General features: G+C 39.1%; 1 protein-coding gene across 3 annotated transcripts in view; it reads left to right on the top strand.

Moving 5' to 3' along the window:
• Positions 1–12,732, top strand: part of LOC126187668 (kinesin-like protein Klp10A) — a 318,100-nt gene that overhangs the window by 289,688 nt on the left and 15,680 nt on the right. For all 3 annotated transcript variants that reach the window (XM_049928898.1, XM_049928900.1, XM_049928899.1), the window contains exons 8-11: positions 1,701–1,863; positions 1,963–2,352; positions 2,691–2,857; positions 3,408–3,562. In XM_049928898.1, the coding sequence (XP_049784855.1) occupies positions 1,701–1,863; positions 1,963–2,352; positions 2,691–2,857; positions 3,408–3,562 (875 nt within the window). The remainder of the gene's footprint in view (positions 1–1,700; positions 1,864–1,962; positions 2,353–2,690; positions 2,858–3,407; positions 3,563–12,732) is intronic.

The following is a 12,732-nucleotide window of genomic DNA, read 5'->3' on the forward strand; positions in this document are numbered from 1 at the left end:
GTGTGTGTGTGTGTGTGTGTGTGTGTGTGTGTGTGTGTGTGTGTGTGTTAGGAAAATTTAAAGGAAAAAATCGACTATTTCAGGATTCACTTACAGCCAAAGTGTCAGTACTCCATAAACATCAGTTGCCCTAATTATTAAGTAAATGAGTACTGAAGGAAATGTGTCTTTAAAGGATTGCAGCCATCATTACACAAGTCACGAAACAAATGAAGTTTCTTAATCTTTCACCATTCCATATTATATATACATCTCAGAACTTAATAATTGTTGATGTTAGTAATTCTGCCAGAATGCATATACCAGTAAAATATACAGAAGGGTCCAGGAAAATGTAGACTCTCTTTGATAGTCAGTATTAATGAAACAAAATGACGACTAATACAATTCTTGCAGTGGGGGGAAAGGTTGCTTGGTGTTCAAAGTCACCCCATTAGCAGCTAAACGACATCAGTGCTGCTGAACTGTTGATAGTTACAGCTGTCAGTGTTGCCAGTATGATAGCCGTACAAGACCCCTCAATGGTTTCTAATAATTCATTAACTGTAGCTGGCCTCTGTTGATAAATTTCATTTTTCAAAGTGTCTCTTTAGTAGAAGTCGGAGGTGTTAAGGTCTGGAGAGCATGATGGTACTCAACAGCTCCTCTTCGACCTATCCATTGTCCAGGTAGATTTTCATCCAAGTAGGCTGTGATGGCAGGTAAAGTCGATGTTCGCAGCATTTGAAGACTCACATCACCAATTATGGTACCTTTGAAGAAGAATGGGCCAGTCAAACTGTGTGTGCGCGTGCGTGCCCACACACACACACACACACACACACACACACACACACACACACACACACACACACACAATACAATACAATACAATACAATACAATACAATTGCCTGTGTGAATGTCAGGATTTTCAGGAGCCCAGTACATGCAGTTATGGCAGTTTACGATACAATTCAGTTTGAATTGCACATTGTCAGACAAGATAACCATCCACGCAAGCCATTCATCCTCAAGAAACGTGCCTTCAAACTGTTCGCAGTACTCCATCCAGGTCATCCTCTTTCATAGCGTGCAGTGGTATTGGAATGTATGCTTGATTAGCTTCCAATGCTCTCGCGTGCACCCTGCTTCACAGATTTTGTAATGTTACCTGGTAAAATGATGCAACACAGCAGTGCTGGAAGGTGGACTTGCTAATGGGTTTGGTCAACCGGACTTTTTCTTTTGCACACCTTTAACAGTACTGTTGGCTTCAAATTTATTCAGAGCATGGTAAATTGTTGTATGTGTTGGTGGCTGAGTTCGGTACACATTATGCCATTGTCTTTGTACCTCCATCATGTTTTCGTACTTGCAGTACCACTTCAATATGTCTTCGATTTGCTCAAATGACCATCTTACTTCATTCATTGCTGCACTGTCATCTACTGGAAAATTCACACCTAGATGTGTTGAGAAAACAATGGCCTATGCTACCACGTAAAATTGCAGCAACATGTGACTTTGCTCTAAAGATACTAACGAAGTGTGTCTACATTTTTCTGCACCCCCTCTGTATATACTTCTGCATTATATTAGTGTGTGTGTGTGTGTGTGTGTGTGTGTGTGTGTGTGTGTGCATTTCCATTTACATTTCATTGTAAAGAAAAGAAACTGTGTAGCGTGTGGGAATTATAATTGTGATGTCTTATCTTCCAGAAATGAACAGAAAAGAAGTTGATGTTATCACTGTCCCTACAAAGGATCAGATGGTAGTCCATGAACCTAAAACTAAAGTTGACCTCACAAAATACTTGGAAAATCAGATATTCAGGTTTGACTACGCATTTGATGAAACCTGTTCCAACGAACTTGTTTACAAGTTAGTAATATCCCAGGTGTCAATTATAATTTTTTAGCAGCTAATGTACTGTTTTGACATTGTGTATGAAGTTAAATCTACATACATTTATTTTACTAGGTACACTGCGAAACCTTTGGTGCAAACAATTTTTGAAGGAGGGATGGCAACTTGCTTTGCTTATGGCCAAACAGGTAGTGGAAAGACACATACAATGGGTGGAGATTTCCACGGAAAAACCCAAGACTGTACAACAGGGATATATGCAATGGCAGCAAAAGATGTTTTTAATTTTCTGAGGTCCTCAAAATACAAGCCTTTGAACTTAATGGTGTCTGCCAGCTTTTTTGAGATATATAGTGGCAAAGTATTTGACCTCTTAGCCAATAAATCAAAGTTGAGGGTTTTAGAAGATGGAAAGCAGCAAGTACAAATAGTTGGTCTGACTGAAACAGTAGTTGACTCTGTGGAAGAAGTTCTCAAGTTAATACAGCATGGAAATAATGCAAGGTATGTTTTGTGTTGTTAACCTTAATGGCTTTTGTGACTCAGTCTTCAGTTTCACCTTATTAGAGGATTAATTATAGAAATGGGCTGAAATTTGTGATTAAAGTATTTAAATTGATTATAGAATAACAAAGAATTTTATAAGTAAAATATGGAAGTAAACTACTAGTAATTTCTGTTGACCCTGTTCCGATAGGACTGTAAAAACATTTTAATATATGGTTAAATGTTCAATACTACTACTACTACTGCTACTACTTCTTTTTTAAAAAAGTTCTGTCTGCTGTACTTGTTATTGAATAACAATATTTTGTAATTTATTTAAAACTTTTTGAACATAGGACATCTGGACAGACATCAGCAAATACGAATTCTTCGCGATCGCATGCTGTTTTCCAAATTGTCTTGAGGGTAACAGGAATAAATAAAGTTCATGGGAAATTCTCCCTCATAGATTTGGCTGGCAATGAAAGAGGAGCAGATACTTCATCAGCTAATAGACAGACAAGTAAGCCCCACAAAATTCATTAGAAAATCATTTTTCGTACTTTTTTGATTAACTGTCCATTGCAACTGTTGATAGATAGAAAAGATTTCCTCTTTCATTTTATTTTTAGATTAATAAGCAAGTTTGCTTATATTATTTCAATGATGCAGTTGTGAAGTTGGTGGCTCCATATAAAGATCAGATAAAGGAATATGTAACAAGTTGTAAATGTTTAGGTGGATCATTTATTTCATTGCTATAGGTTTATACAGGTCACAAGTAAATTAATGAAATATGAAGACAATCAAGCACAATTAAGATGTTGTATCTTTTTTAAGTTGTTAATTACTTACACACACACACACACACACACACACACACACACACACACACACACACACACACACACACACACACAAACATTGACTTTAAATCGAAAATGGATAACCACCAGTGCTGCTAACAGCAAAAATATTTCTTGCATGGCGTAGGAGTGCTATACAATATATAAATTAATTCTTGTGATATTAAAATTTCTTCATGTGAATGGACTGTGCACATTTTTTCACAGGGATGGAAGGTGCAGAAATCAATAAATCCTTATTAGCATTGAAGGAATGTATAAGAGCCTTAGGAAAGAAAGGGGCTCATCTTCCATTTAGAGCCAGCAAATTAACACAGGTTTTGAGGGATTCATTTATAGGAGAAAAGTCCAGAACATGCATGGTAAGCTATGACTTCACTGTTAGATACCAGTTATTACAAGTAAATGTTTGGTGTCACATATCCGCAGTCATGTCTTAGGAACTGTGATCTTTTTTGCCGTAAGAAATGAACAAACACCATCTACGTCACAATCCTTTTTGGTAATTCACAAAGATGTATTCACACTGTCCATCATGCCATTTCAATTTGTTGAGGCCAGTACTGAATCACGAAAATGGGGTTATGAATTACCATCTGTGATAAACCAAGTCTGACTATAGTATTGGAATTGATTAATTGACAGTGATAAAGTATACTAATGGCCAAAACAAATTTCGTAACTTACATTCCCAATCAGTTGTGTTTGGTAAAGTACCGAGAAGGGAAACATTTATTTGCCATCGAAAATATGTAAGTACGAACACATCAAACAATATTTAAGAGGATAAATAGAGCCTGTTTGTCTTATCAGTTACATTGGTTCTTGCTGAACATCTCATGACTCACTTTGTGACCACATGTGTGTGCTCTTGTCACCTAGTTACTTACCAGATGCATTAAAGGGAAATTGAAGAAATCTTCCTATCCTTTACTTCTGTCATGCTGAATTGTCTAATGAACCTTTCAGTAACTGGGAGCTGCTTTGGGCATCACATGATACACTTTAGGCACTAATTGTATTTGTAATCAGCTGACCCAACATCTGACTTATTCAGAGACCACATCTACTGAGAATCTTAAACTGTATTTGTGTAGAAAATGTTTTCCGTTCACTGTGGGAGAGAGGATCACCCTTAACCAGGTGAAAATCCAATATGCTCCCCAAACTGCTTGAATGGATGGTAGCCAAATGACTGAGTCCTCAAATCGTGGTCGCCCCACCTCCCCCTTGTAAGAGAGGTTTCCAGGAGGAATGATCCACAATTGACCATCCAGTTAGTTTGGAAACAAATCCAAATAACAATCCAAAAGGCTTTTTGTAAATGTCACCACCTCAATGCCATCTTTTGATTTATAGAAGGCGTATGACACAGCTTGGTGCCATAAAAGTATTTGTCCTTCACGACAGGGGCTTTTGAGGCTACTTACTTATTTTTGTCAGTTTTTCTCTCCCTGATAGTTTCCCTTTAGTTTGTATGTTGCTCAGCTCTCCACAGGTGGAAGAGAACTGTATCTCCCAGGCCTCAGTGCTGTGTGTTAGTGACCTTCATTGTACCTTGGACCTCTGATCAAACCCACACTGTATGTCAATTATTTCTGCTTTTTGTATGGCTCTCAGTTTGCAACATTGGCTGAACACCAGCTCCAAAGTGCCAACAAAAGGGCCTCTGCTTGTGACAAAGCAAGCTGGGATATTCTTTAATTCCCCTCTTGTTTTGCCATCTGCCTCCTTAAATTCATTTTTCAGTTTTAAATAATTAACATTAACATAAGTAGAAATACTGGAACACGTGAGGCAATACTGACCTTACGCCTTTTCTTAGAAGAAAGATTAAGGAAAGGCAAACCTACGTTTCTAGCATTTGCAGACTTAGAGAAAGCTTTTGATAATGTTGACTGGAATACTCTCTTTCAAATTCTAAAGGTGGCAGGGGTAAAATACAGGGAGCGAAAGGCTATTTACAACTTAATTTAGTAAAGGAGTTTTGCTATTTGGGGAGCAAAATAACTGATGATGGACGAAGTAGAGAGGATATAAAATGTAGACTGGCAATGGCAAGGAAAGCGTTTCTGAAGAAGAGAAATTTGTTAACATCGAGTATAGATTTAAGTGTCAGGAAGTCATTTCTGAAAGTATTTGTATGGAGTGTAGCCATGTATGGAAGTGACACATGGACGGTAAATAGTTTGGACAACAAGAGAATAGAAGCTTTTGAAATGTGGTGCTACAGAAGAATGCTGAAGATTAGATGGGTAGATCGCATAACTAATGAGGAAATATTGAATAGGATTGGGGAGAAGAGAAGTTTGTGGCACAACTTGACCAGAAGAAGGGATCGGTTGGTAGGACATGTTCTGAGGCATCAAGGGATCACCAATTTAGTATTGGAGGGCAGCGTGGAGGGTAAAAATCATAGGGGGAGACCAAGAGATGAATACACTAAGCAGATTCAGAAGGATGTAGGTTGCAGTAGGTACTGGGAGATGAAGAAGCTTGCACAGGATAGAGTAGCATGGAGAGCTGCATCAAACCAGTCTCAGGACTGAAGACAACAACAACAACAACAACAACATAAGTGAATATAATCTGAATTTTCATAAAAGAGAAATATTGGCCCTCAGTTTTAAAGAATATAACACCAGATCTAATTTCGTGCTTAGTTTTATGTATGTAATTGATTTTCTAATTTATTTTGGCTATGCCTAGTTAGTATGTTTAGTTATAGGGTGAAATCGGTAATTGTTTCATAACTTAAATTCTGTTGTTGACATATAAACAAATATAAATTCTGTAATAATTATAAACATTTGGAAGACAGAATACTAGTAATCTTAAAGTATCTATTTGGCTCTATTCGAAAACGTGTTAGCAAAACCATCCCTTAATTATTTCCAAAGTAGATAACAGGTTTGTCAAAAGTATTGTTTGCATAACGATATTTGTTAATTTCATGATTTAAACAAATAATCCGACCTAACTCGTGTAGTAGTAGAAACTATTAAAAAGAGCCAATTTTTCGATGTATTCAGTTAATTTAATGAGTTCAATTTTAATTGTAATTTCTGTAAATTTAACTTTAAACAATGTGTAGTTTCAGCACCTGTTATTGTGATTATATACAAGGGCCTGATACTTGGTCACGACACAGTCAGTCCACGGCAGAGTTTCAGATGAGGAACCTGTGTTGCTTAGAATGATGACAATGCATCAACTTAACAGTGAAATAAGTGTTACATCAATAGGCCATGTGTAAAAACAATGTCATTTTCTGTTTCCATACATTCCTGTTTTTTCTTCAAGAACTGTGATCATTGTGGTTAGGTTTGACAGCTTGTAAATGTTAAACAGTAAACTATTGTAGCAGTATGTGGAGGTTTGTCTGCTAACTATTTATGAGGCTTATCAAAAGTTTAAACAATAGTGCACTGGCCACATAACTGTGTATTATTAGGGGGTTGTGAAAAGTGAAAGTAAAGTACTGTGGAACGCAACTGTGCATCATCGGCTACATTATTTACAGCAGTCAGTTTCGGAATCCGCAACCCATTTTTTCAGCCATTGTTGCAACGCAGTACGTCAACACAGAGGACAACAAACGAAGAAATAAAAGCAGATGGAACTGTTATATGCTCGGGCCTTTTCCCATAGCTTCCAGTTCTCTTCCTTGAAAATGTGAGCCGTGCATATCTATCAGGCCATAGCCCATCTTCATGCAAAACTGTATTTGAGTACCCAGTGCATGGACATTTGTTGAAGTCCTGATATTTGGGACTCCTCTTCAATAAAAAGCTGACATAGCTGCTCCATATTTGTCAGTTAAAGACTAGCCACATGCGAAACTGTAATGCTCTCTGCTTCCTTGCCCACGCCTCGTAGGGAGCGGATCGTGCTACTCTCCCCCATATTTACCTAACCCTGGTCTCCTTCCGAATGGATTATGGTTGCTAGATTTATGACTCGGCAGCACTTTCAGCTTAGAAACAATCCAGTCAGTCACTGTGGAGTAAGACTGGCCACTGGTTCCTTTGTCTCCTTGCTGAAGTGGGGATATACCCTCATCACGTCCGCATCTAAGTCTACATACATACTCCCCAAACCACCATCCATGAGGTGTATGGCAGAGTGTATGTCTCACTGTACCAGTTATTAGGATTTCTTCCCATTCCATTTACATATGGAGTGCAGGAAGAAAGATTGTTTGAATGTCTCTATGTATGTTGTAATTATTCTAATCTTATCCTTATGATCCCTATGTGAGCAATACATAGGAGATTGTAGTATACACCTAGAGTCATAATTTAAAGCTGGTTCTTGAAACTTCGTTATTAGGCTTACTCGGAATAGTTTACGTCCATCTTCAAGAGTCTTCTAGTTCAGTTCCTTCAGTATCTGTGTTATGCTCTCCTGTGGATCAAACAAACCTGTGACCATTTTTGCTGCCGGTCTGTATATGTTAAATATTCTTTGTTAGTCCTATTTGATACATGTTTCACACACTTGAACAATATTCTAGAACCAGTCACATGAGTGAATTGTTCTTTGTAGACTGATTGCACTTTCACAGTACTCTACCAATAAATTGAAGTCTACCACCAGTTTTACCCAGGACTGAGGGAATGTGATTATTCCATTTCATATCCGTACAAACTGTTACACCCAGGTGTTTGTAAGAGTTGCTTGATTACAACAGTGACTCGTTCCTAAAGTCATAGGATACTACATCTTTTCATTTTTGAAGCGCACAGTTTTACTTTTCTGAACATTCAAAGCAAGTTGCCAATCTGTTTACTTCTTTGAAATCTTATCAAGTTCTGACTGAACATTTATGCAGCTTCTCTCAGATAGTACTTAGTTACAAATAGCTGCATCATACACAAAAAGCTGATTTTACTATTAATATTGTTTGCTAGGTCATTAATATACAACATGAACAGTAATTGTCCCAACACATTTCCATGGGCTCACCTGAAGTTACTTACACATCTCATGATGAATCTCCATCCAAGATAACATGCTGTATCCTCCCTCCAAAAAGTCCTCAATCCTGTTACAAATTTCATTTGCTACTGGTTAGGATTGTACTTTCGACAATAAGTGTAGGTGTGCTACAGAGTCAAACGCTTCTCGGAAGTCAAGAAGTACTGCATCTATCTGACTCCCCACATGATATTGGTTTTCAGAATCTGTACTAGTAGTCATTGAGGAGGTCATTCTGTTCAAGATACTTCATTATGTGCAAACTCGGAAAGATTCTACAACGAATTGTTTTGTGGATCACTTTTACTACCCTTCTTGTAGGGAAGTGTAACTTGTGCTTTTTTTCCAAGCACTGGACCTTGTTCTTTCTTTGGGGGTCTGTGGTAGATTATAGTTAGAAGAGAGGCTAATTCAGCTGCAAATTCAGTATGGAATATGACAGGGATTCCATTGGGTCCTGGAGCTGTGTTCAGTTGTAGTATTTCACGTGTTTCTCAACACGTGGGGGGATCAGATCAGTAAAACATCCCGAGTCCTCCCTGATTCTGTCTCACCCTGTGCAGGACACCTAGATCTACCATTGATACGCCACTCACAGTGGACGAGGACTGACAGAGCCAGTATTGTCTGCAGAGGAGACAGAATTCACAGGAGACGATAGTACTTCAGGTACCTCTGGTACCAGTATCACAGGTACAGGACTTCAGGAGCTAAATTGCAAATGCTGATTTACTACAGTTTGCCTTTAGATTATGCAAAGAACAATTATGGCTTTCAAAAATTATCAAAAATGCACGTTATTTGCATTGATATACAATGAAATTATGGGCTGATGTATTCTTTGGCAGAACTGTGAGCCACAGTTCAGACAGTACCAACTGTAGCTCACTTACACAGTTACCTTCTGACAATTTCCTAATCATCCAGTATATCAGTTGACATCTTCAAAGTGTGGGTTCATCAGTTGAAGTGCACCTCAGGGCTGTCTGACAGGTTGTATGTGCTCCCCATGTTTTCCGCCCCCCCTCCCCTCTCCTTTCTTTCATTAGTACCCAAACCATAAGTTAGGATTGGCTTGCATGACCTGTGTCAAGGACCATTAAGGTCGTCACTCACATGAACTTTTGATATGTATCCCTCTCAGTTCTTCAGGAGTGTCAGGGTTCTGCTTTCATTTACACTCGTGGCTCTAAAATTGTGGATAGGACAGGACATGTTCTTACGTCTCCCATTGTTCGGGAATGACCTTTGTTACTGGGAATGTCAGGTGTTTCTGCGGAGCAGGTACCCATTAACAGAGCACTATGTTGCACTAAACTTCCCTCAACCACATTTTAATTTGTAGTGACTCAACGAACAGTGTCCAGGTCATTGATAGAGGTTATTTTTTTTACCCTGCTTTATATATTATTCATGATATTCTCTCTGACCTTATGTGTGCTATCTGCTGAAATTGTCCTCTTGGTCCCAGGCCATGTGGGTATGAAATGGCTGACCGTTCGGTTGGAGGAGCGATTACTTGTCCAACATTTGCTTTGACTTTAACAGGTGCCGATTTGCAAGTGCAAATAAGATAGATCACCACCTGGTGGTTATTGCCGTCTTCAATAAACTCTACACACTACTGTGTGGTGCTCCTTCCTCAGTTCCTCCCAGGAGAATGGGCTGCACTATGTTGCCTCTGCTTCGATCATACTAGATTATTCCATAGTTTTATGTTACATAACTGGCCACCTCCATCTTGGGGTTGTGGAGCCCTACAGACAGGTCATATCCCAGAGGAAGCCTCTTCATTTGGGCTCTCCATGCCTCTGCTATTGCCAGACGATTTGTGGACAGTTGAACTGGTTTTTCAGTTTTCTCTGTGCAAGTGGTGTTTTTTCTGAAATACAACACTTTAACGAATTTGCGATTGGGAGCAGGTTGGTTATGGTTCGGGCATGTTACACCTTATCCTGTCATCCTGAGTTTGGGGGACTGTCTAAACACACACACACACACACACACACACACACACACACACACACACACACACACACACACCTACCTTTACTTTTAGGCTGCAGTTAGCCCTTTCTTTCTGCCACACCCTGCTCTGAGTAGTGGGTGCTGCCCACCGTTTTAACACACATACTGTAATAGCTCTGGGGTGGGATAGCTTTGGGAGGAATGATCTCCATAGCTTACAGAACCTCCAGGGGACACTTGCTTGGCCCCACCAACCTATTGACTTGATTATTTCTCTTGCTTTATTTTATCAGTTTCTGTCCAGCTACATCCCTTAGGAATCTTCCTGGTAGTTTAAAACTGTGTTCTGCCCAGAGACTCAACCTTTGGACCTTTGCCTTTCGCAGGCAAATGCTGTACTGAATGAGCTACCGGAGCACGTCTGTCTTCTGCCAGTATCTCATCTCCTGCCAACCAAGCTTTGTCAAGAGTCGTGACTGGATAGCTCATGTGGTAGAGTACTTGTCTGTGGAAGACATAAGTCCAGAGTTTGATTGTGGCACGCAGTTTTAATCTGCCAGGAAGTTTTATATCCGCGCACACACCAGTGCAGAGTGAAACATTCATTCTATAGCCATTATGTTTTAGCCTTCTTAAGTGTACTTTCACAAATCCCCAGCTAGAAGATATACTTTCCTATGTTACTTCTATGCTCTTAATTGGTTTGGTCGGGGGCAGCAGATGTGGTTTCTTATTTTGACACAAATGAGCCTAGGAGACCAGTCATCTGCTGCGACCTTCATACCAGCCTGTCAAATGTACCTTTATTTCTCTTTCAATCACTTCTTAGCTGTGATTTTAGTGTTTAGATTTTACCACTCCTACATACTCTCAAAATTCAGATAAATTCCTGGCATAAGTCATACAGTTCATATCATGTCGAACCTGACATTGATCAGGGAAGGGGAGTGATAGGGAAATGTGGAAGAGATGAGGTATGCATAAACATGCTGGCAAAAGCCACATTACCAGATCCTGTTGAGTTGGTAACAATCAGATTCGTTTGGCTATGATATAATCATATTATACTTTCAAAAGCGGTTATAACATTTCTTCTTCTTCTCCTCCTAGATTTGAACAGTCATCTAAATGAAATAAATTTACTTCATATCTTGATAATGCTTCATCAGCTGTTTAACAGCTATAGTCAGTGTCACATCAGGTGAGAACAAATTTACTCAGCTTTGTGAAGATGTTAAGTACAATTTTTCTCAATACCATTGTCTAATGACAATGTCATCAAAACCAGTTACAATATTTGTCATCTTAGCGTGAGCTGGACTGTGTTACATAAAACTATGATACACAATTGCTTATTTATAAAAACCTGAAACTGAAATTCACAAGTTACAAATTGTAAGTACCCATGCTCTGCACTTGTCCATTACGGATAATGGCAGATTTTAGAGATGAAAATATCAAAGCAGTCTTGCTTTTTCTACTTCCATTTACTAAATTGTTATGGCATGTTGTTCTTTGGTAACTCACAATAGAGGAAGAAAGTTTCACACAGAAGTATGTAATAGGGGTAATATGTGATGTCATTCAAACTCTTTGAAGACAGCTCTTTGAACAGTATAATTGGGTAGATAAAAAATCTACTTGCAAAGTGGCAGCAGAAGAAAACATATGAAAATAAAATAAATGGGCAAGCTTTTGGAACCAGTGGCTCCTCCTCCTCCTCCTCCAGACAAGAGGGTTGCAGGGAAGGAAGAGGGATGAAGGACTGATGAGGTTCAGGAAACGGGGAGCATTCTGGATAAATCACCTATAATCCCAGGTCAGCGTAGGAAAGACTGATTGCTGGGAACTGCGCTGGATGTATTTAAGTGCCGAGAGATTAACTTAGGTAGAAGATACAGCAACAAGCGAGACAGATATGACTGGCAAAACATCATGCAAGAGCAGAGAGCTTCTCCCCTTGTGACCGTCCCCACTGTAAGACTTGACCTAAGAGTGCTTCTACCACCTCTTACACAAGCTCTGTAAATTGCAAAACATACACTTATCAAATGGATGGTCATCAGTGAAAAGATATGTCGTGCTCCAGCTGTTGTGTAAATATTATTCGGCCTGCTACATTGGTCTGACTGCCACCAATTTATCAGTTCTATCACCAGTTTATCAGTTAGGATGAATGGGCATAGGCCGAGGTGTATGCTGGCAACACAAAATATCATGGTGAAGAGCATGCTCTACAACATGTCCGTTATGACCTTGGTGTCACAATCTTGGTGCCTGTTTCACCACATGTGGCTTCTGGATTGAATCCCAATACCAGTTTCTCTGAACTACTCAGGCAGGATTTGAACTTACAACATGTCCTTGGTTCTCACTACACACCTTTATATTAATTTCTTCAGTATCAGCATTTCTTCTCCGTAACTACTCCTTTCTTCACTTTGTTTTAGTATTCTGTGTGTCTTATTTTCTGACGTGTCTGTTTTGGCTTGTTCCCAACCTCCACCTGTCTACCATGTACAAAAGACTTAGCTATCTGCTCTTGCATAGTGTTTTGTCAGTAACCTCTTTCTTGCTTATTACC

Source organism: Schistocerca cancellata, chromosome 5 (genome assembly GCF_023864275.1).
Source record: "Schistocerca cancellata isolate TAMUIC-IGC-003103 chromosome 5, iqSchCanc2.1, whole genome shotgun sequence".
In the NCBI taxonomy this organism is placed as follows: Eukaryota; Metazoa; Arthropoda; class Insecta; order Orthoptera; family Acrididae; genus Schistocerca; species Schistocerca cancellata.